Genomic DNA, 24,822 nt, shown 5'->3' on the forward strand with positions numbered 1-24,822 from the left:
TAAGTAAATTATAATTTATTAAAAAATGTAAATAAATGCCACATCAGGTGCAGCTTCTATGCCAAAGATGGCTTTATAAATACTAGTTTCATTTGATTTGTCAGCGGCGCTATAAAGTATTACTTGACTATTTACCTATTACTTAGTAATTATTACTTGAATTTAATTGATTAAATGAAATAATTTGACATTAAAAGATAATGCATACATTTAATAAGGTTTAAAAAAATTTGACTCGGATTGAACACTATTATCCAAAATGAAATATGTGGAACAAAAACCTCCAGAAATGTTTAGTACTAAATAGTTTTACTATATTAAATCGAATTATGATTAAAAAACGAGAATCGGTACGATTGTGACCGCAAGGATCGAGTAAAATTCCAAACGATCCCACCCTGAAGACTTACGCTCCATTTCCTGTCCCAGGTATGAGCACCAACGGTTCCTCATGTCTTCCACGGCCACCATGTCTTTCTCCTCCATCTCATCCACCAGCAGCAGTGGGATACAGGCAACAACCAGCTCGTTCATGATGCTCAGACCCGCATTCACCTCGGTCTCCTCACCGGTCTCGAACAGGGCGGCCGCGTGCTCATTCAACTTCTGCGGGACACACAAAAAAAGGCAATTTCAATTAAAAAAAAATCAATACACATTCCACAAACTTTTGTCCCTATCCACATCAGAGAATCCGAATTAGTTTGTTGTGGTTTTCAGGAGCTCTGGGTACATGCATACATAAGAGAAAATAAAGAACAATTAAATAAGTAAGATTAAGAAAAATAAGAATAAAAATAAAAAAGAATAAATAAAAAAATGAAAAAGTAATATACATTGATCAGGCATAACATTATGACAGGTAAGTGAATAACACTGATTATCTCTTCATCACGGCACCTGTTAGTGGGTGGGATATATTAGGCAGCAAGAATATTTTGTCCTCAAAGTTGATGTGTTAGAAGCAGGAAAAATGGGCAAGGGCAAGGATTTGAGCGAGTTTGACAAGGGCCAAATTGTGATGGCTAGACGACTGGGTCAGAGCATCTCCAAAACTGCTGCTCTTGTGAGGTGTTCCTGATCTGCAGTGGTCAGTATCTATCAAAAGTGGTCCAAGGAAGGAACAGTAGTGGTGAACCGGCGACAGGGTCATGGGCAGCTAAGGCTCATTGATGCAAGTGGGGAGCGAAGGCTTGCCCGTGTGGTCAGATCAAACAGACGAGCTACTGTAGCTCAAATTGCTCAAGAAGTTAATGCTGGTTCTGATAGAATGGTGTCAGAATACACAGTGCATCGCAGTTTGTTGCGTATGGGGCTGCATAGCCGCAGAAAAGTCAGGGTGCCCATGCTGACCTGTCCACTGCCAAAAGCACCAACAGTGGGCATGCGAGCATCCGAACTGGACCACAGAGCAATGGAAGAAGGTGGCCTGACCAGGAATCATGAATCGCGTTTTTCCTTTTACATCATGTGCTTACCTGGGGAACACATGGCACCAGGATGCACTATGGGAAGAAGGGAAGGAGGCAAGCCGGCAGAGGCAGTGTGATGCTTTGGGCAATGTTCTGGTGGGAAACCTTGGGTCCTGCCATCCATGTGGATGTTACTTTGACATGTACCACCTACTTAAGCATCTTTGCAGACCATGTACACCCTTTCATGGAAACGGTTCAGCAGGATATTGCGCCCTGCCACAAAGCAAAAATGGTTCAGGAATGGTTTGAGGAGCACGAGTTTGAGGTGTTGATTTGGCCTCCAAATTCCCCAGATCTCGATCCAATCGAGCATCTGTGGGATGTGCTGAACAAACAAGTCCAATCCATCCCACCCGCAACTTACAGGACTTAAAGGATCTGCTGTTAACATCTTGGTGCCAGATACCACAGCACACCTTCAGGGGTCTAGTGGAGTCCATGCCTTGACGGGTCAGGGCTGTTTTGGCAGCAAAAGGGGGACCAACACAATATTAGGAAGGTGATCATAATTTTATGCCTGATCGGTGTACATCTAGGTCAGATCACTTATGTACAGATGTGTACAGGAATTGTGTTCTAGCTATTTAAGGTGGAGATAGCCTGGGGAAAGAAACTGTTTTTATCTGTAACATCTTCCTGACGGCAGAAGTGCAAACAGGTTGTGGCCTGGGTGAGAGAGGTCTATGATGTTGTTACCTGCCCATTTCTTCACTCTGTGGATATACAAGCCCTGAAGGATGGGCAGGTAGACACCAATTATCCTCTCGGCTGTCCTAACAGTCTGTTGCAGTGTTCTTATGCCTGATTTGCTGGCTGACCCAAACCAGACAGTTAGAGGAGTGCACAGAACCGACTCAATAACAGCTAAGTAAAACTGTCATCTGCGCCTGTGGCATGTTGAACTTCTTCAGTTGATGAAGGATGTACAATATGTGCTGGGCCTTCTTTGTAGTCAATGTGATTGTCCCACTTCAGGTCCTGGGAGATGGTAGAGCCCAGGAACCTGAATGACTGCTTCCACAGGGCTGCTCCTGAAGTCCACAATCATCTCCACTGTTTTGAGCAGGTTGTTAAGACTGCACCAGACGGCCAGTTGTTCAACCTCTTGTCTGTATGCAGACTCGTCACCATCCTGTGGTGTCTTCTGAAAACTTCAGGAGTTTGACAGAGGGGTCTTTGGAGGTGCAGTCATTTGTGCAAATGGAAAAGAGCAGTGGGGAGAGAACAAGTGCTGATAGTGATGGTCCTAGACGTGACTTTTTTATTGACGTAAAAAGCTGATGGTCTTTGACACTGAAATTAAACGCTCTTAGACTTCAAATGCAATGGGTAAACTCTCTAACCAGTGCTGATGGCGAGGGTGCTAGATCCGAGACTGTTTTTGTTGATGCAAAAGCTGATGTTCTTTCCCACTGTAGTTAAACGCACTTAAACTTCAGATGCGGTGGGCAAACTCTCTAACCCCTTTCGCCAAACTAGCCAGAATACTCAAAAACATTGCAGTACATTAGCTATGTCAATGTTAGCAGTATTTTCAATTAAAGCGAGCAGAGGGTAAACAGCACAGCTTGAGATGAAGTCAAGGCCTCTGCGGCACTCGCAAAAGGTGAAACAAGGACAGCGATGTGCTTCCCGCTAATGTGTTTACACACTGAGCGCAGTATGCTTCCTATTCCAGGGCTGATGATTATATTACGAGCACAATGGCCGTGCGAGGTTCAACGGGTACAGCCGTACTAGACGGGGGGGTGGCAGTGAATGGCAAAGTCAAAGTAAACTTTTATTACAGCTGATTTACAACAGTAACAAATAGAAGCTTCAACTTTCCCCTAATCGAATGTTTGACAGGAAATGAAAACAGCATTTTGGACTTAAATGCTGGAAAGATAAAATGTTTATTCATAATTGTATTTGCAAAACCACATATATGCAAACTATTGCCCGTAATGCACTCTGAACGGAAAAGCTAACCAGATTTGTTCCAGTCACTGGCGTTAGAAACAATGTTTAATGGAAAGTGTGTGCATCGTCGTGTTTTAGACTGATCTGAAAGCAGTTTTAGAGCTGTTAAGGGCACAGTTTGATCCGGTCATAGATGCGGGTTAAGAGGTGGTGGTCAATTCACTCACTAGTAGGCACTCTCTGCGGTAATGGGCTATGAGATCCTCATCATGGCCTCTGTACGGCCCTTTCGCCAGGAGCTCTTTGTTGTACTGATAGGCGTAGATCAGATACATTAATGCTTCCACGTAACTGCAGTAAAGAGTGAAAAGAAAAGAGCATCTTAATACTGCACAGTACTGATTTGTAATTGAAATATATATACACATATATACAATTATACATTGCAATTCAATCATTAAAAGGTTACATGCTAAAATGTTTCTTGAAGCAATTACTGTTTTTATGGCAAGCTGAAGTTTATAAAACAGAATTTGCCGCCATCTAGTGGAGACATTATAGATATGGGCTCTGGCAAGAGCTCTTTGTTTCGATTGTTTTCATAGACAATGTACATTAAAAGAAAAATCAAGAAATTAAAGACTAAAGCATCACCTTTTCTTCAGGAATAATTCTAGGCCGATCAACAGGAACACCGTCGTCTCACGAAAATTCCTGTAATCTCGATGCCACATCTGTGTCCAAGAAATGGGCATAAATAACACTTTTTAACTGTACTTTTTCTTTTCTATATAAGTAGTAAGTAAAACATGCTAACTTTTTACATCTCAATATCCCATTATTTGACCAACCCTGTCGCAAGTCAGTTTAAAACATCAGTTTTAGAACATCTAGAACCATACATACATACATACATACATACATGTATGTATGTATGTATGTATGTATATGTATATATTAATAAATAATAGTGCTGTAAAATCAATGAATCGTGCTTAACTTAAAAAAGTTTGTTTACATAATATATACATTATGTGTGTACTGCGTATTATTATGTATATTATTTATATATATATATATATAATTCGAACAATTTTTAATTGAATTGGCTACACCCCACATGAAGCTGAACTGGAATCTTAATTGGAAAAGGAAGATGAATTCACTAAATTGTAATTTTAAAGAAATTCAACATTAACACAAAACACTTTTTAAAGAGTCATTAGTCCAACAAGTTTTGCGACAAAACATTTGCACATCATTTAAATAACGATTCTGCAGCTTGTTTACAACCACAGTTTAATTTTAATCAGAAACTGACTTAGCATTCACAATTAAATTCCGAACAGAGCCCAAAACTGATTAAGAAACATTTTGCTCACCTCGTATTCCTCCATGTTCACCTCGTCAGGCTTAATGAGTTCCAGTTTAGCACGTGCCACCTTCATGATGCTCTTACACCTGCAGGGAAGAACAGGGCCGCCACATTAGAGCTCAGGCGTGACTCATGAGATGCTCTCAGGAACGAGCTGCGTCCTCTGCCCATGAATCATACTTTATTACCCAAAACAAAATGGAAAGATAGCATCGCATCTGGGGCCACGCTCACATCAATCTAATTACCTCGCTCAAAATAGAGGAGAAAGAAATCAATTTGCTTATGAATATGGATCACGTTCCTCACCGGAGCGTGCAGTCTGCTCTGGAGACACACGAGACAGTGTAACGAGACAAAAGCCTTTCTGCGGCACAGACAGGAAGCTGTTTGGTAACACAATGATCAGAAACAGCAGCGACTGCTGTGACGAGCTGATAATCACTCTCTGTGACAGTCTGGGAGGCTTGAGATAGAACTGGCCTTTGGAAGAGGGTTCCCGTCTTCCAAAAATCAATCCTTTATCAGTGAGGCGGTTCTGTCAAGCTATGGCATTGTGTGGGGCTAATGCTTTCATATTTGTCAATGGGATGCTCAACTAACTGTAGAATACAATCGCTGTTCAAAAGTGAAGTTATAGGGCATTTCAGAGCCAAACTTGTTAGAAATACAGTGGTAAGTATTTAAAATACAAGCATTCGAAAGAAAAGTACATATATGAATTTTTGCACAAAATATCAATGTACATTTTGTCTTACTTTTTTTCTATACTTTTTAAATTCTGTTCAAAGGGAGTTATTTTTGTGAAATGGCTGTCTTTTTTAAAATCAAGGTTTCCAAAATATTTTAGAGCTTAAATATGCATTCACTTAAAAATTGTCCATTCCCTTTTTTTAGATTTTATTAAACTCCATTAATTCCACATAACTAAAAAATTCTATTTTAAAAATACCTGATGTTTACAGGCTTTCCATTATGGGAACCATGTAAAATAAATGCATCTAGGTTTGATATTTTATTAATCGAACCCAATGGCATAAATACATTGTCTTAGCTCATTCCCCGCAATTGACGGAATTTCCCAGCAATCCATGTTTTCAGATAAAGCAGCAGAAACAAGCGATTGAAACATTGCTTACGCACACATAAAATAACGCGTTTCATTATAAATTTAAAAAAAAAATTAATTTAATTGGAAATTTAATATCAACAAATCTGTATTTACAACTGGCAAACCCAATTGTACAGTGCTTAAGGAGGAGATTAAAAATTTGTGTATAGATGTGATATCAAAATCTAAAAATAGCAAAGCTATTAAAACAACTGCAAAATGCTCTTCTTTTAACATTTTCATGTAAAAAGTATAGATTTATTTTTATTGAATACATGGATTAGTACCCTCTCTTCTGTTTTATTTATTTTATTTGTTTTTCTTTGTTTTGTCATTTCTATTGTATTGTAAAGCATCTGATATGTTTTTCTAATGTAATATGGAAGTTACTCTTGTACATGCTATTTGTTGATAATAAAGCATGTAAAATTACGTGATCATCAAACATTAAACGGCATATAAATCAAAACAGATTTAAATAATCTGTGTTTTGATCATTGTTCTGAATCTGATCTGGACGTAGTCTTTGATAAAAATTTGATTTTTATCCTCTTTTTGTTCAGACTGTTGGTTTTTTTGTTTAACTCTTTCCCTACCAACATTTTTTTTTTTAAGTCGCCATGCATTCTAGCTTCATGCATTGTTTTTTTTTTTTTATCAACACTTGAATGTGGGTAAGTTTCATTAAAAAAAAGCAACATTGTGAGCAAAAAGCTGAGAAAAATCATGTTTTTGTCAAAGCTTTTGCCAAAGCTTGCACAGTCCTATAGCAATTCCTGGGGTAACCTTTCATTCAGTAACATTAGGACATTTTGATTTATATGCTGTTTATTGTTGATGATCTGTTTGCATAAATAAGGAGGGAAAGAGTTAAAAGCAAAAGCTCTGTTCGTTCTTACTTCATGTTTGGATATTCATAAAACAAAATATTCTGAGGGCCACGAAAGTTGTGTGAAAATGATCAAAAATGCTGATCAAATATTTAAAAGTTGAAATAAAATTAACTGGAAGCACTGTGTTGTTTGTATACAATCCTTATGATTTGATGTAAAATCAAGCAAAATAAATGAAATAAACTTCTCTCAAGTTACTTAGCTATTGTGTTAAATTAAGCGTTCAAACTAAGTGTAAAAAAGCAGTCCGTTTATTTTGCACTTGCTTGAATTTTAAAGAGATTCATTGCCCTTTATAGAGAGATGATTCATAGAACTTGTACCTCTCATCAAAGCCAAGGTTTCTGTCAGCGAACTGCATCAGCAAAGTTCTCTCCAGGATCTTCTTGGGCGCCTGGTTGTGTATGAAGTAAACAATGACATGCTGGAGCCGGTAGTCCCTCTCAGGGGGTGTGTCCTCCTGAGCGAACCTCAGTAAACGAGAGTACTCTACTTTCATTGCCTGTTACAGAGAGAAAGAAGCAGAGAGAGAAAGCGGGAAATAAATAAATAGAGAGTTAGAAAGAAAATGAAAATGAGCAAGATAATAACTCAATCTTTCCATCTAGACAAGAAGATAAAAAAAATAGTGACCGATTTAGTGCATGGGATTGTAAAGTAATGTATGTGGAGAGCAGAGATCTTAAGCTGTAGCAATAACAGCCTGCGTTCAGAGTGAAAATACACAGCTGGACATCAGCAAAGACACAAAACAACAGAGGCCAATAGAGATCTGCCAATAAAACTAATTTACCACTTACAGTTTTAATGGAATCATCTTTAAATGCTCAGATTTTAAATAGCACTCACTTTATTTTGCTATGTTGCGTGAAGTACACAATAATGCATTGCCTCAGATAACAAAACTGATGCTAGTTTATAAAACAAAAACTCTTTACAATCACAACACACAAGCAGCAATTACAGTAATCTGACAGCAGATGGTGACAGTAGGACAGTACTGCACAGTATATTATAGTTAAGTATATGCAGTACCTCAAGATCATCATTATTAAAGGGGCTATATGTAATAATTTTCATATATGAATTGCTTTTTTATTGCCAATGTGTGAACAGCTTGTAACAAAACTTTAAAAAAAACAACACGTTCCCCAACTTCCAAGGTTGTCTATGAAAACCTGTAGACTGATTTTTAAGAGAAGGACTCCAGAAGTTTTTGCCGGGAAATTCAACAGGACATGACATGCTCCTGAGAGCCTCTCTTCCGTTCAATGACACATGAAATTAATGCTTATACAATATACAGCTCTTTTTGCATTATCCTGAGCAATGTTAATATTAGGGGTGGCACGGTACATGAAAAAACATCCGAACCGTTCGGTTCGCTTGTCTCGGTTCGGAGCGTCTGTGCGTCGCACGGTTCGACGCATGCGCAATGTAGCCTCGTGCCCGTATGCTACCTCAGACAGTGGGTGTCCTTTTCACGCGAAATAAGAGGTGTGTGTTGACATACAGTAAAAGAAGAAAAAGACAGTAAAAGTGGAGTGCTGCAGGTCACATCACGTGTAGAAATGGCAAGTGGGAGAGATAAGGAAGGCTGCCCGAAGTTGGAGGATGCGCCAGCGTCGTATAACGCAGGCTTCACATACGCACGCTCAAGCAGTGCGTTGGCAGGGAAAAAGCAGTGGGTATGGAGAGCAGGAGCCGCGTGCTCCCATTGTGCATTCACACACTGGCAGCGTTTGTCTCGCGCAGCTGAACCGCGGCTTGTGTATTGCAAATACAGACGAATATTGTCCATTCTGTCACATTTTCCGGTGTTCTCCTCCGACCCCTGTCTTTCTCATGCTTTGATTTATGATGGGCAGCATATAATCGGTCCCAAACACACATGCATATAACATGTTGTATATAAGTAGTTCACATGATAAATGTAACATTAAAGTTAAGATATGCGTCAAGTTTTAATCATTTAAACAGGCCTTTGAAGTGTGGGCAAAAACTTCTGGCAGTGTTGTGTTTTTGTGTATTTTATCATTTTTTTTCACAGCGCTGGATATCATATGGTGATTGTGAAACACATGGAACCCTTCACTACATGATTTCATAGTGAAATGTGTTATTTTTCATGTTAATCAGGTCAGCTGCTCACGCTGAATTAAAGCCATAGTGCATTTGTTCTGATCAAAATTGACATGATTAACATGGAAAATGTAAGCAGGAGACAGCCAGTTAGGAAACAACTTCTACATGATAATTTTTTTAATACTGTATCCTAAATTGTGGATAATTAAGCTATATATCATATGCTGAAGTAAATGTCTGGAGTGTTAACGATTAAAAACAACAACAACAAGAACCGTACAGAACCGAAAACCGTGGGTTTTGTGAACCGTGCCACCCCTAGTTAATGTCATTAAATTATAGGCCCTGTTTACACCTGGTATTAAGATGCGTTTTGGTTGATCGAATCACAAGTTGTTCGACACTAAATACAGGTGTAAACGGGGTTTAAAATGTTTTGAGTGTCCACTCTCGACCACTTCCAGAGCAGTGTTGGGGAAAGTTATAAGTAATGCATTACAATATTGCGTTAACCCCTAAAAAAGTAACTAATTGTTTTACTTGGTTACTTTTTATGTAAACTTACTACTTCTGCGTTACTTTTCCTCACCTGGGCTGGGCTTGCTTGTTTGTTTTTTAATGACAACAAAAAAAGTTCAATTATTGGCAAATGTAAAGGCCCTTTCACAGTGTAATGAATAAGCCTCAGGCTGAAAGAAATGCAAATTAACACCTGTACAGTAGAGGGCGCAGTTTAAAAACAAATCTTTCAGCTGTTTTGCCATTCTGGACTGAAGAAGAATAGGACGCAGGAGATGTTCAACAGTTACTTCAGCAAAACAATTTTTATGGTTGAAGAAGGTCAGCAGCAAAGACATTGGTTTATTGCAGGTTTGCGTAATATTCTGAGATTGCATTTCACTGTTTATATTAATCAACTTTATTAATAAACTACTATACCCATCATGTTCACACAGGGCACACAACACCTCTGCACTTACTCACGATTTCTCTTAACAAAGGGACAGAAGAGCTGTCAGTCAATAAATGAAGAAAAAGTAACTTGTGTTACTTATTTGAAAAAGTAACTCAACGTATTACTTTTATATTTAAAACAAAATATCTGTGTAACTAGTTACATGCAAAAAGTAATCTTAATACATAACTCAAATTACTTGTAATGCGTTACCCCAACACTGTTCCAGAAGTAGTCAAAAACTGATTTGACCAGGTTGCTTTCGTAGTGTAAACACAACTAAGACACAAGTTTGGCTTCAAGACGAAAAACATACCAATGACAATGTTCTCACCATTCCTGAGGACAGAAGTGGTTGAAAGTGGACAAAAGATGGATTAAAACACCAGGTGTAAACGTGTATGTATCTCCCTCGTCTACTTGTATTCCGATCGACCAAAACACCTCTTAATACCTGGTGTATACAGGGCCATAGTCTCACTTATGGCTCATTTCCACCGAGCAGTTCGGTTCAGTACAGTTCAGTTCGGTATGATTTGCTACACTAAACCCTGATTCGGCTTGCGTTTCCACTGCCAACAGCACCCTTAGGATAGGCGTGGTGTAGCGATCAACGTCATTCTTGCGCTCAGATGAAAGCGACACAGTAATCAACAGTGGACGACATACAGCAGATCTTGTTCTTGCTTCTCGGCATGTGGCTGTTTGTCACAAGAAGAAGACACGCTTTGTTTGAGCCAAGGCTGCAGGCTGCAAGGAAAAAAACAGCCGAAAAAGCATGCGCAAGTAATGATTCTGTCAACCAATCAACGTTCGGCAGTGAGTCTAGCTCCACCCTTTAGTACCGGAATACTGTGCTAGGTACCCCAACGGAAGGGTGCCAAAAAGTGGTACGGTACAGTTCGGAATTAGGGTACCATTCACAACAAAGGAAACGGCAAAAATAGCATACCAAACCGCTCAGTGGAAACGAGCCAATAGTCTCAGCCACAATTATCTTACAAATAACTATTGTGTGTTTTCTCCTTAAACAGAACTGTATGCTTATCACCTTGATAAAAATAAATTACGAATAATTGACATGGAATGATTTCATCAGTATTGATACCAAAGTACTGAAGGCTTATGTCAACCATCTTATATGTCAGAATCACCCACAGAACCTCATCAGCAAACCTACAACACACTTCTCGATCTACAGTGGATAATGAGTAATATAAAGAATAAATAACCTCAGTTGCTTATTAAAACAGGATGCAGAAGGTTTTTCTATAGCCTGCAGTATAAAAAGTGAGCTCACAGAGATAATGAGATGCTATGGGGTAGGGGGTGTGGTCAGAGCTAATGAGATGCACAGGGGGTGTGGCATGCAGCAGGTCATGTACCTTGAAGAACGCTGCTTCAGGCCCACACTTGTCATAAACACTCCTGGATTTGCCAATGGCCATTATGACACCCTGCATGTTTGGGGTCATCATCGCCTGCCCAAGGAGGGAAGGATATTACTACACCGGCCATGCCTCCAAAACTCTCATTGGGCAGTCCGCATGCCAATCACAACATAGCTCAGCCACCAGCGAACAAACTCAACCCATTTAAGCAAACGAATTAGCTTAGTACAGAAAACCTAATTCGATATCATGCCCACAGCACTGGAGGATGATTAAACATTCAAAAACCGCGTCATCATGCAGGTTAATGTGTCTTTTGCTTTTTTAAATCAGTTATGAACATCGTAGTGAGCTGTGTAGACAGCACGATGATCTGAAGCTTGAGCTACATGCTTCACGAAGGAAAAAAAACAAACAAACAGGCAAATAGGAAGGATATGTCCTATTCTGTAACATTTTACAGGGGGCTAAGTTAGTGGTTGGGACTACCTATGGGAGTAAATTGCAAATAATGTTAATCTGAAATGGGTTTGGCAAGCCAGAGCAGGTTGTGAAAGGGATGCTGGGATTTTTAGGGCTGCACTCTCATGACCAAATGCCTCCAAGAACTCTACCTCATCATCATAACCTCCCTCCTTCGACTGAATGACGAAGGTTCCTACATTAGGAATAGCCACCTCCACCACCCGCTGAGGCACGGGCGGAGAGGAGGCGGAGTCGTCCTGTTCAGGGTCAGGGGGAGGGCAGGGGTCAGAGGTCACCTCGCAGTCAGGATGAGATGACTGAGACTAAGAGAGACAGAGAGAGGAAAAAAGAGCTTGGCGCAAAAGAAAGTGGGCCAGAAGAACTGAGAGAGCATGTACTTGTGAGTTCATCTTTCTTGATGAGTTATATATATATATATATATATATATATATATATATACAGTGAGGAATATAAGTATTTGAACACCCTGCTATTTTGCAAGTTCTCCCACTTAGAAATCATGGAGGGGTCTGAAATTGTCATCGTAGGTGCATGTCCACTGTGAGAGACATAATCTAAAAAAAAATCCAGAAATCACAATGTATGATTTTTTAACTATTTATTTTTATGATACAGCTGCAAATAAGTATTTGAACACCTGAGAAAATCAATGTTAATATTTGGTACAGTAGCCTGTGTTTGCAATTACAGAGGTCAAACATTTCCTGTAGTTTTTCACCAGGTTTGCACACACTGCAGGAGGGATTTTGGCCCACTCCTCCACACAGATCTTCTCTAGATTTCTGGTTTCTGGCCTGTCGCTGAGAAACACGAAGTTTGAGCTCCCTCCAAAGATTCTCTATTGGGTTTAGGCTAGGCCACGCCAGAACCTTGATATGCTTCTTACAGAGCCACTTCTTGGTTGTCCTGGCTGTGTGCTTCGGGTCATTGTCATGTTGGAAGACCCAGCCTCGACCCATCTTCAATGCTCTAACTGAGGGAAGGAGGTTGTTCCCCAAAATCTCGCAATACATGGCCCCGGTCATCCTCTCCTTAATACAGTGCAGTCGCCCGGTCCCATGTGCAGAAAAACACCCCCAAAGCATGATGCTACCACCCCCATGCTTCATAGTAGGGATGGTGTTCTTGGGATGGTACTCATCATTCTTCTTCCTCCAAACATGTTTTGTGGAATTATGACCAAAAAGTTCTATTTTGGTCTCATCTGACCCCATGACTTTCTCCCATGACTCCTCTGCATCATCCAAATGGTCATTGGCAAACTTAAGACGGGCCTGGACATGTGCTGGTTTAAGCAGGAGAACCCTCCGTGCCATGCATGATTTCAAACCATGACGTCTTAGTGTATTACCAACAGTAACCTTGAAAACGGTGGTCCCAGTTCTTTTCAGGTCATTGACCAGCTCCTCCCGTGTAGTTCTGGACTGATTTCTCACCTTTCTTAGGATCATTGAGACCCCACGAGGTGAGATCTTGCATGGAGCCCCAGTCCGAGGGAGATTGACAGTCATGTTTAGCTTCTTCCATTTTCTAATGATTGCTCCAACAGTGGACCTTTTTTCACCAAGCTGCTTGGCAATTTCCCCGTAGCCCTTTCCAGCCTTGTGGAGGTGTACAATTTTGTCTTTGGACAGCTCTTTGGTCTTGGCCATGTTAGTAGTTGGATTCTTACTGATTGTATGGGGTGGACAGGTGTCTTTATGCAGCTAACGACCTCAAACAGGTGCATCTAATTTAGGATAATAAATGGAGTGGAGGTGGACATTTTAAAGGCAGACTAACAGGTCTTTGAGGGTCAGAATTCTAGCTGATAGACAGGTGTTCAAATACTTATTTGCAGCTGTATCATACAAATAAATAGTTAAAAAAATCATACATTGTGATTTCTGGATTTTTTTTTTTAGATTATGTCTCTCACAGTGGACATGCACCTACGATGACAATTTCAGACCCCTCCATGATTTCTAAGTGGGAGAACTTGCAAAATAGCAGGGTGTTCAAATACTTATATTCCTCACTGTATATTATATATATATATATATATATATATAAGAGAAAATAATGAGAACATGATTGAGACAAACTGCCCTGGTTTGAATCAGATTTGTTAAAGCTAAAGTGTGATGTTTATACGCCACTAGCATAGACTATAAAAAAGATGGATAACGCGTCTCCACTTCCTTCCATTGCAGAAAAATGAAGCCAAAATATCCCAAAAACTTTCCTTGCCCATAACGTCATTTAGAGCCCGAGTTTGAGCAGTAGGGAACCTGAGGTGGAGCCGCGGTATCAAGGTCCCGCCCACACTCTAGCAAACTCAGCTGTCAATCATGACATTACACCCCGTTTTTATAACATCATATAACAAAAACCAAACATACATCAGCGGGATACAAACTACATAAAAGGACAGAAACCATCTTTGGGAAAAAAGTTTTTTGAAGTGTAATTGGATTTTTTTTAGTACGATTTTTTAGGCTCGCATCCCATTCGATTACAAGAAGAGGGTGGGGTTTATGACCTATACTGCAGCCAGCCACAAGGGGGATGATTCAATTATTTGGCTTCACTTTTCAGGATGTGTGCGGCACACTTAGGCTGCGTTCTACTCCACTCCACGCACTCGCAAACTTCCCTAAACCCTTCCCCTCGGGAGAATCCCCGCCGCCATTTTGAAGTGCATTCCACCTCATGAATTGGGTGAGGGAAGTTTATATGGACAGACCCTCGTCCCCTCGAGGGGCCGAGTCTACTCCTATGTACACTTCAAGCAACTCTATATCCCACAATTCAACTTAATTGTGAGATCACAGCAGATCACCCTTAACTGAAGTCTATGATATATTAATTATTTTGAGATTTAAATCGCATTATACTATCTTATGTCCACAGTCAAAGTTTATATTATTGATTTTTTTTTCCGTTTGTGTAATTTTATTTTTCTCCAAAAGCTCATATACCTATAGGATTTTATATATTTTCTCCAACAACTTATATGCATGTAGAATGATGCATAAAACAAAGTCATAAGTAAAAAAAAGGGAGGGGTTAAATAATAAATCGGCTCCATAGTGAATTCCAAGTGATCAAGGGATTAGTGCGTTTCATTTAAACCTTGTGCATTCCTTGAGTTCCGCCAGTAGTGGGCAACGTAAGCAATGACGCACATCTGAGTCCACAAGACAGAGGGAAGTTAGTGAGTGAAGGGCATACATATTTGGAGTGGAACGCAGCCCTATCCACTAGTGTCATAAAAAACTGAATTGGGATATTAGTGATTGGTTTAGCAAACAAATAGCTCCGCCCAAACAGTTTTGCTTGTTCAGGGAAATTATTTAATCATTTACATACACATTAAATCATTTAGTAGACGCTTTTATCCAAAGAGACTTACAACTGAGGAGAACAATAGAAGCAATCATCAAACTATGGCCGTCTCATTTCAAAGGCTGTGCCCTCCAAAGGTCACATTTGTAAGCTGCATGTGTCATTTAGGATGCCTCAATTCAGAAACGGCTTGTCAAAGAAAACTTTCCAGCTTGCACTGGCTGGTAAACACCTTTGAATTCCCATTGGTCCGTGGCGATTACATAAGTAAGGTGTGGTCACGTGGAACTCTTCTCTGGTTAATTTCTCCGTCAAGGTCAGACGTCTTGGGGTAAAAACACGAACACACCGGAGAGTTGCTTTATAGTAGAAAATTAAGTTGTGCTTCTGATGAAATGAGACACTGACACTGTTTTTCATGTTTAATACTATAAAGATGACAATCTATTGCATAAAGTGCTATATAAATAAACGTGACGTGACTTTTCTGGAGTGCCGAATTGCAGAGCGCACACAAACATACAATGTTGCTTTGTTCAGATATTTTAAATGCTTGCCGTTTTCTCATTTTTGTTGTGTGTTTATTTTGTTATTGAGAGGAAAGCGCGCAGCACATATTTACATGTTCATCTAACCATCGCTCTCAACAGTGTAGACGGAGTCGGGATGTTTGCTTACAGTATATCGCTGGTCACATATTTTAACTTTTTTTTTTTTACCCCGAAGCAAAGAACAAAAAATAACTTTGTTGTGAGTATATTGGAGTCTTAACAATTGTATAAGGCTTATTTTATCTGAAATGAGACATGATCTGATATATGTGGCTAAAAGATGCGACCTTCGGAGGGCGCAGCCTTCGAAAAGAGACAGCTTATGAATCACTTAGATGTCTCTGCATATTAAACTTGGTTAAGAAAGTACTTGAGCACAGAAAAAAATACATTCAGATGGATGAAGCAAAGCGTGAATGCAACACAACATGGATAAAGAGCTGTTTTTTTGGACATTTGATTGATCAGAACCAAATACCCAAAGTCCAATGTGTTCATAAGAAGAAAAAAAAGCACGAAAAGCATGAGATGAAAACTTGAAAACTACCCACACAATTTAGACCGACTGCCATGACTTCACATTTGCAGACATGAATGTTTGCCCTACATCCAACCAGAAAAGAGCACTTTCTAAACACACCCTTTGGTCTCCGTGTTTGGTCTCCAGAACCATCTGAAGAACTCAGATCTGGTTCATCATGTGTTTGTGTGCGTCTTACTGTGTTTAGAAGGGCCTCTGGATTCTTCTCATCATGCTCAGCTGCAGCTTTGCTGATGGCTCTCTCCGTGTCCTCCTGCAGGTGTTTGGAGTCTCCGGTGGGCGACTGCTGCTCCATGTACTCTGGGTCATGCTGAAGGGCTGTTGACAGAGCAGAGAATGAGTTTCCTTGACTTAGGGACAGTTGAGTCAGACGGTATGTCCACAGACTCGGCTCACCTGTATTGTCTGGAGGGCAGGGTTCAGTGCTCATGGGCTGGGCGGCCACACTTGCGGCGGCGGCGGCAGCGGCCAGAGCCAGTTTCTCCTGCTGGAGTTTACGGGCCTGTAGAGCGTCCCACTCCTCCATCTCCTTCTCAAAGAGCTTGTTATCTGCCTCCACATACTCGTTTAGATCAGGAGGGAGCTTGTCCAAGCCGCTGAGCATCTGCCCTGTCTCTTTATCAAACTCCTCTGAGATACACAGAAGCAGACAGTCAGCATTTCAAACACATTCATCTATCTATGTTACCTTCTGTTTTATTAATATAAAGCCAATTACAATTATGACAGACTATTTCTTTGAAAACTCCCTAAATGGGATGTTTTGTCACATTTAGCTAACTTCTGGGGACAATTCTGTACCCAAAATACAGCTAAATAAAAAAAACTATAGAGGACTTGGAGTACCATTTAAAAATAAGGATAAATTTGTTATTAATTAAAAAAAATGAAAATGTAAATACTTCTCAAACTGGCAAATAAATAGACACCTTAAAAGGTGTTCAATGCAGTTAAATGTGACAAAACAAATATAAATTAATAAAATCACTTTCCCAATTGACAAATAAAAACAATTTTAAATGGTTTGATTCATGTTTAAAATGTTAGTTGTAACTATAAAATAAAATATTTTGTGCACTTTTAAAAAAAGTAAAAAAATGCAAGCCAACTGCTTGTATTAACTCAATGGTCACATGCTTTTTAAATAATGCCATTGGCCATTCAAACATGCGAGCAACCAATGAACTTTCGACTGAATTTTAAAACCTGTTCATTGGCAAATGGATAAAGAAAAGAAATGTACTAATGCTTCATAAAAATGCAATTTAAATGAGGTTACCTTCAATAAGGAAGGGTTTTTTATCATCAATGTACATGAGGCAGTATGCGCTGGCATTGCGATATCCACCGAACGAGTCTCGCACCAGCTCCTCCCAGGATGACTTTGTCACTGAAATGTCATTGTATTTCATCCATTGACGGTGATGTGGGTCATAGATGTACGCCCAGTAGTGACCTGCATTTGCCTGACCCTCATGGACCAAAACAGCGTGCAGCCGGTATGGCACCTAAAACGCAGCATCAAGTACAAAATGAACTTATTCTGGGGTCATATCTGAGATGGACAGAAAACTATCTCAAAAAGCTTCTTACCTGCATCATGGACTTGTCAGAATACATAAGCTCGATGGTTCTGTGGATTCTGGATATACTGGCCTGCAGATCTGACACAGATCAGACAGAAACATGTACATTTGTAAAGCCCAAAGCAACAGGAAACAGAAACCAGGTTGTTTGCAGTATGAGCACATGTTTGCATGTATGCATGTACGTACCTCTGGTGTCGTTCTCCACCTCACTCCTCCAACGGTGCAGACAGCCCTCCAGCACCCGCAGCTCCTCCTCTGTGATGTTTCGTGGGGCAGGGTGCATGGGTAGATCAGGTGGCACACGAGACTGAGTGAATGGTTTATGGATTGAAACCCTTTGCTGCTGCTGCTGTTGGACCTGCGTACCAGAGCAGGAGCCCTCGGGTGAGGCATCAGGTTGATCCCCTGTGCTGAAGTCCAAGCAGAAAACACTTTAATATCTACAAACTATTCCAAATAATATTGCCTCTTGAAATAGTTTTAAAACAAACTTGCCTAGCTGGAGGTGGCAGCTGCGCAGTCATGCCACCAGGTGGTGCTGTTGTATCAATGTCTTCCACAGGTGACGTGCACACAGGCTTGCTGGAGGCAAACTCCATGGCATATTGGAGAACGTCGGCCAGAGGGAATCGCTTGGGCCCTGAGCCATAGCTCAGATACCTGTCACAGAGAACGTTTTGGGGAAAAACAGATCTCAAATAAGAAAAAGTGTTGGTTGTCTGTAGGCCGACAGCAGAAAAATGAAATAAAAAGTCAGTCTGTCTGCTCTTACTCATTCTTCCGGCAAATTACAGCCAAACCTCAGCATGTGACTTTCATCTTACCATTAACAGCTTCTTTCATGCTGAAAGCTGAGATTTTCCTGCTATGCAAGTTAACAGCAGGTTAGCTCTAGATCTGAGAAGAGGTTAAATAGAGTTAACAAACCTCTCCAGTCGCTGCTGGAGGACGGTCAGGTGCTCCTTTAGTCTTCTGATCTCCTCTCGTTTTATCCGCGTGATGTCTCTGTTCCTGTCCATGTACCTGAAATAAATCGCATAACACGCAGTTTCACTGAAAACTGGAATTTGTGTTGTATTATTCAATATACATATACTATATTATACAATACACTATAAAATTGCTTGCATAGAATCCTTATTATTTGATGTGGCATCAAAAAACGAATTTATGAAAGCAAAACAAAACAATAAATAATATTCAGTATGCAAATACTACAATAATGTCTTTGATATTGTTTCGATTTTTAGTGGGGAACAATGCAGGTCAATGTGCAATTTCCTCTCATTTTACAAAATATATACAAAAATATAAACATTAAAAAAACATAGGATACTACTTAACTAAAATATCTTGGGAAAAAAAAAAAGATTAATATGAAACTTGATAAAATTTGTCAAAAACAAACTTTTTTGTTGGTTTGAAAAAGCCTGACCAGAAAGTTTGAAGTAGTTTTAAAGAATGTTCACCCAAAAATTGTTTTAATTCTGTCACAAATTACTCACCCTCATGTCGTTCCAAACCCGCAAGACCTTCGTTCATCTTCAGAATGAAGATATTTTTGATTAAATCCGACAGCTCTCTAAACCTTACACAGATAGCAATTTAATTACCACTTTCAAGGCCCAGAAAGGTAGAAAAAATTTGTGTTACAATAGTCCATGTGACTTCAGTGGTTCAACCTTAATTTTATAAAGCGACAACAATATTTTTTGTGTGTACTAACTACTTTATTCAACAATTTCTTCTCGTCTGTGTCAGTCTCCAATGCCGTTTATGCGTAGGCATCACACAAGTGTCGTAGTGCTCACATGAACAGCATCGGCCAATGGTAAGCCGGTGTGCTGGTGTAGCTGACACAACTCAGAAGTGTTGCATTGTATTTACTACATCAACAGTGTAGGAGACTGACACAGACATGAAGAAATTGTTGAATAAAGTAGTTATTTTTGTTAGTTTTTTTGCACACAAAAAGTATTCTCGTCGCTTCATAAAATTAAGGTTGAATTAAGATTTTATCGATGTCTTCACTACATTTCTGGGCCTTGTGTTAATTAAATTGCCGTCTATGGAGGGGTCAGAGAGCTCTCGGATTTCATCAAAAATATCTTCATTTGTGTTCCGAAGATGAACGAAAGTCTTGCGGTTTTGCAACGACATGAGGGTGAGTAATTAATGACAGAATTTAAATTTTTGGGTGAACTAACCCTTCAAAAGTTGCAAGTTTTGAAGTAGTTTGAAATCAAAGAAAATAGCACTAACCTGTCCATGTACAGCATGGAGGGAAACTCCAGCTTGTTGTGAATCTTTTCCGGTCGCCCTAAGGCTTGATTAAACTCAAACCTCGACAGTTCAAAGGTCAAAACTGGTGGGAGTTCTGTGAACCAGTGCTGTAAAAAAAAAAATGCATATAAGAAGAACACTAAAGCCAAATTTCTCCTTTGCCCATAACGGTCAAGTGAGATACAAGTGAAAAAAATGGCTTTAAAGTCTTTAAATTCATTCTGATTGATTAGAAAAAGTTCTGTCTGTAGTATTCTTTTAACCCCAGCATTCTCCATGAGAAGCCCATCCATGTGAACCATCCCAGCTCCGCCCCCCCATGCTGATAGCTGGAATGAGCACTGGTGACCTGATCACATTATGAGAGAGACACAGTGTGCTGGGCTTTCATTAACATCCCAGCCTGTTGGTGCCCAGAATAATGTACACCAGAGAATCTCCCTCTTTATTTGCACTCAGCTAAAGTAATTAGCAGGAAGCAGCTGCAAAAGGATCTGCCCAGGGCGGCACTGATGACTGAAAAGCCATTATGTAACATCTCGGTCAGAGGTCACATGTTTGTTTGTTTTTTCACCTCACTTGTGATTGGATGGCCAACAGAAGGAATATGGGAACAGCTTTAGGTATTTGATGGTATTGTGGTGATTAAAAAAAAAGAAAAAGAAAAAAAGAAAGAGACAACGTCTCTACAAACCTCTTGCCCTGATTTGGCGGAGTTCTCGGCAGAATGCAAAGACTCGATCTCTCCTTCAATCATGGCTGCCTCTAAACACTCGTGCAGATCTTTGAAGCCATTCACCTGGAGAGGGTACTGCCCAAACATCTCAGTGTTCTCAAATTTCTTTCCTGTGAAAACACACACACACACACGCTCACATCATTTAAATACTCTCCGTAAAATTATAATCTCTTACCTCATCCATGTAATCGCTTTATTTAGTGGGCACCATATGGATACATCACAGTGAAAGTATGTCATGCACAAGGAAAAATAAACCAACAAATGTGCAAATATGCCAGTACGCAAACACTTGGGCAAAGGAATAACCACATGGTCCCGTTACACACACTTAACATGAATTATTCCACACTAGAATAACAGTAGATGTGTTATTATTCAGGTAGCGGACTCTAAATATTTTGACAGTTTTCCTAACGTTAACTAACTAGCTCAGTTTAAAATCTTGCATCGTTATGAAAGTAGTGGACTTGAAGAGAAAATTGACCATAGAAGAAGGTTTACACTAATGCTTGCAAGAGCGCTACTTGGCCCTGTCCCAAATGGCACACTTCATATGCACTTTCGGTCTTGTAGACTTACAATGGCTGTCGCGTGCACATGTGCGTTAAGTCCACGAGACCGTAGGGTGTCCCATTTGTCATTTTAGGTTTCAGAAAGGTGCTTGTGAGCGCCCTTTGTGGTCGATAAGCAGCCTTGATATGCACTTTTGCCGATCCAGACAGTCAAAGCAGCGTTACATCACGAAAGTGCGGACTCGTAGGAAGACCACGAGTGTTTAGGGTGCCATTTGGGTAGGGTTGGGAACCGAGAACCGGTTCTTATGCAGAACCGAAACTGATTTTTGAAAAATACCAGAACCGCGCGAAATTCCTAAGTTTCGGTTCCGAAAACGGTTCTGGTGCAATGTGTGTGCGAAGCGCTGGAAGCGTATCCTTTCATAGCGAGTGACAGCCAGTGTTGCCAAGTCCGTGGTTTTCCCGCTTTCCCGTTTTCCACTGTTGCCGCGGGCTGTGTTTCATGTCCGCGGGTTGAAGCGATTGTGCAATTGTGCGGGTTTTGTTGTGAAAACCTGGCAACCCTGGCTCACCTCATCATGAATATTAATTACGTTGCCTGCCGCTTCCAGGAGTGCAACGCAGTTCAGCCTGAAAGCCCTCGCGCTACACATTTACGGTTTTGCGTCAGATATTTTCTCGTTGACCACCAGCATGGCGAAGAGAAAGTCACAAGTATGGATTCATTTCCAAAGAATGAATGATAATGAAGCAAAATGTAACACGTGAAAAGTTAATAACATGCAAAGGAGGCTGCACTAGCAATTTGACAAAACATTTGCTACAGCACAGAGTGCCACAGGGCTTATACCAGATTTATAGTGAAAGGCCTATATATATATATATATATATATATATTTGTCAACCGTTGAGTCACCATGGTTTAGGTAAGCGTTTAGGCACAATTACCTTTGTAATGCTGAATTGCAATTTATTATTTACAAGTTCACTGAATAACTAAATTACTATTAAATTAATATATAACTAATTAATAAATATAACTAATAAATATAATTTATAACTTGGTTTTATTCAGAGACAGAGAGATAAAATGTAATAAGACAATTTCAGAGGTGTTCATTTGAAAAAAAATGTGTTGCAAGAATGGCTTAATTAATACTGTAATATATGTACAGTACAGGACTTTTTTGACATTGCCAACCTGTAAATAAATTTTAGAGCAAGTAATAAACACAAAATGGATTGTTTGAGTTGCGTATTGTGCCTTTTTCCTTTACCACTATTTGTTTAATAATTTTAATGGAACCGGAATCGGAACCGGAATCGTTAGGCGGAACCGGAACCGGAACCGGAACCGGAACCGGAAAATTTCTCACGATTCCCAACCCTACATTTGGGACAGGGCCCTTGTGGTAATTCTGAGACGAATTGAATTTGGAATTGAATTACTGAAACATTTTGTAATGCAATAACATGCATAATTGAGACAGAATAGCTACATGAATCATTTGTATTAATGTACATACGCAGAATATGTTTATGGCCTTACATTCACTCGCACAGACTAAACAAAAATTTGGGGTCGAAAATATATATTTTTTTATTTTGGAAAGAAAACCTGTTTACCAAGCATGCATTTATTTTTTTGAAAAACCAAAACAGTAATATTCTGAAATATTATTACAATTTAAAATGACTGTTTTCTATTTAAATATATTTAAAGTTTATTTCTGTGACAGCAAAGCTGAATTTTCAGCATCATTACCCCAGTCTTCAGTGTCACATGATCGAAATCATGATAGAAATCATTCTAATATGCTGATTAGCTGCTCAAGAAACATTTCTTATAATCGATGTTGAAAACAGTTGTGCTGCTTAAATGTTTTGTGGAAATTGATACTTTTTTTCTGAATTCTTTGATGAATAGAAATCTCAAAAGAACAGCATTTATTTGAATATATCGTCACGGCTGGAACAACACAAAACGTAATCTCAGGTAATGTTTATGTGCTTTATTTAATGTTATACTACGGGGCCATTGAATGCTTGAATCTGATTGGCTGATGAACGTTCTGAGGTGTGCAATTATTTTCTGGGAAACGCACAGAGAACGTAGTTCCAGGCAGCACTCTTGACCGCATTACAGTTCCATATCACTTCGCATAGTTAACTGTAATAACGGAAATTATAGCTCCGCTTCGCGTCGTGACCGCATCACCACCTCGGGTGTGCATTATTTTTCAAATAATTCAACGGCCCGTCGTCAATTATTCCTTACTTAAAAGCATGTAATGTGACTTTGAATATCATCTGGTGCTCCCAGCTTTGTAATGTAATCATACTAAAAGCAACAATGTATAATTCACCTCAGATCTTGAAGTTAAACAAACGGAAACAAGAACGTTCAAACTGTGAACAAACAAGTATATTCTATGACAAAGATTGTTTTAGTAACTCAGTATGCATTTTAGTAATGTTTAAATGGTGTAATATTTGCGAATTTGATTATTGTAGGCTACTTATCCATTTCCTTGCTAGTGCTGTCAAGATTAATCTCTGGTGCCGTACACTTGCCGCGAGAGCCCGACCAAACGCTGTTCTGACTGGCTGTGGTTTTTGATTGATTTGTCGTATCTCATAGTCGCGTGCCGTCTGGTGTGGACAGACAAGTGGCTTGTCGCTGGAATCTTATCGTGTGTAGTTAGGACACGGTGTAACACCAAACATTTGCATTTTTTAAAGGCCCACCGAAGTGCCTTAAAACGCGCAGCATTATTCAATGTGTTGACGTAACTTCCCCTGAAACAGCAAGACGGGGCCGGACATTTCAAGCAGCTCTTCGACTTTTTTTTAAAACAGCCAATAGCGTTTCGGTAACGTCATAAAAATCTGTGATCCATTTTAGCGGAAGTGAGAGACTAAGTTTTAAATGCTTATATCTCCTAAATGCGAATTTGTCATTGTTTTGGAACACACCAGCTTATTCATAACCTAAGGCTAACATTTTCATTCTAAAAGCTAAAAAAAATAAATAAATAAACCTTACATTTCAGGAGGCCTTTAAATAAGAACATTTTTGTGAGGTTTTACTAGATTTACAATGATATTTTTATTAATTTAGTGCTCCAAATGAGGAAATCTTAAGAAGGTAAAAAGGCCACCTAATAAACAGTCAGCATGTAACCCAGCTATGATCAGTGCTGTCATGTTTAATAAGCCCAACACCACTCACACATCAATGACCGTTATATCTTGCGTTCTCCACATCACATTAACACAAGGTCACTTTCATTAACTAGGGGAGAGGACTCACCCTCCAGGACGCCCACAGCCAGGAAACGGCCATAAAAAAGCTCAACCATCGGGTTCTTTGGCTTCTCTCCCTCCCTGTGTAGAACAAGAGCAAACATGGAGTTGCACGGGGCTGGAATTGTTCAGGACTAGAGGAGTCAGTGTCCTTTGGCTGCAGGAGTCACACGGGGACTGCATTCAGCATGTATTTAACGGTGCTAATTGAAGTCATAGAGGTTAATGTACCACATTAATCATCATTAATGCCTGTTCCAGCTGAATTTGTCATGTGGTCATACATCATTCTGA

The 24,822-nt window shown here is 39.7% G+C and overlaps 2 protein-coding genes across 4 annotated transcripts in view; one reads left to right on the top strand and one right to left on the bottom strand.

The window, feature by feature from the left end:
• The window catches only part of serpinh1a (serpin peptidase inhibitor, clade H (heat shock protein 47), member 1a), a 290,988-nt gene that overhangs the window by 16,019 nt on the left and 250,147 nt on the right, over window positions 1–24,822 (top strand). The gene's annotated exons all lie outside the window — the stretch shown is intronic.
• The window catches only part of usp25 (ubiquitin specific peptidase 25), a 49,468-nt gene that overhangs the window by 2,687 nt on the left and 21,959 nt on the right, over window positions 1–24,822 (bottom strand). Inside the window, exons 9-25 of one of the 3 annotated variants that reach the window (XM_079804764.1) lie at window positions 24,536–24,609; window positions 20,660–20,811; window positions 19,945–20,072; window positions 18,610–18,705; window positions 18,178–18,342; window positions 17,869–18,092; window positions 17,687–17,757; window positions 17,373–17,601; window positions 16,490–16,723; window positions 16,272–16,411; window positions 11,802–11,975; window positions 11,182–11,277; window positions 7,080–7,258; window positions 4,760–4,838; window positions 4,032–4,111; window positions 3,605–3,728; window positions 411–606 (exon numbers count right to left, since the gene is read on the bottom strand). In XM_079804764.1, coding sequence (XP_079660890.1) covers window positions 411–606; window positions 3,605–3,728; window positions 4,032–4,111; window positions 4,760–4,838; window positions 7,080–7,258; window positions 11,182–11,277; window positions 11,802–11,975; window positions 16,272–16,411; window positions 16,490–16,723; window positions 17,373–17,601; window positions 17,687–17,757; window positions 17,869–18,092; window positions 18,178–18,342; window positions 18,610–18,705; window positions 19,945–20,072; window positions 20,660–20,811; window positions 24,536–24,609 — 2,441 coding nt within the window. The remainder of the gene's footprint in view (window positions 1–410; window positions 607–3,604; window positions 3,729–4,031; window positions 4,112–4,759; window positions 4,839–7,079; window positions 7,259–11,181; window positions 11,278–11,801; window positions 11,976–16,271; window positions 16,412–16,489; window positions 16,724–17,372; window positions 17,602–17,686; window positions 17,758–17,868; window positions 18,093–18,177; window positions 18,343–18,609; window positions 18,706–19,944; window positions 20,073–20,659; window positions 20,812–24,535; window positions 24,610–24,822) is intronic. The other 2 variants (XM_079804765.1, XM_079804766.1) reach the window with 2 other exon arrangements.

The sequence above is a fragment of the Gobio gobio genome (assembly GCF_949357685.1).
Source record: "Gobio gobio genome assembly, chromosome: 22".
Classification (NCBI taxonomy): Eukaryota; Metazoa; Chordata; class Actinopteri; order Cypriniformes; family Gobionidae; genus Gobio; species Gobio gobio.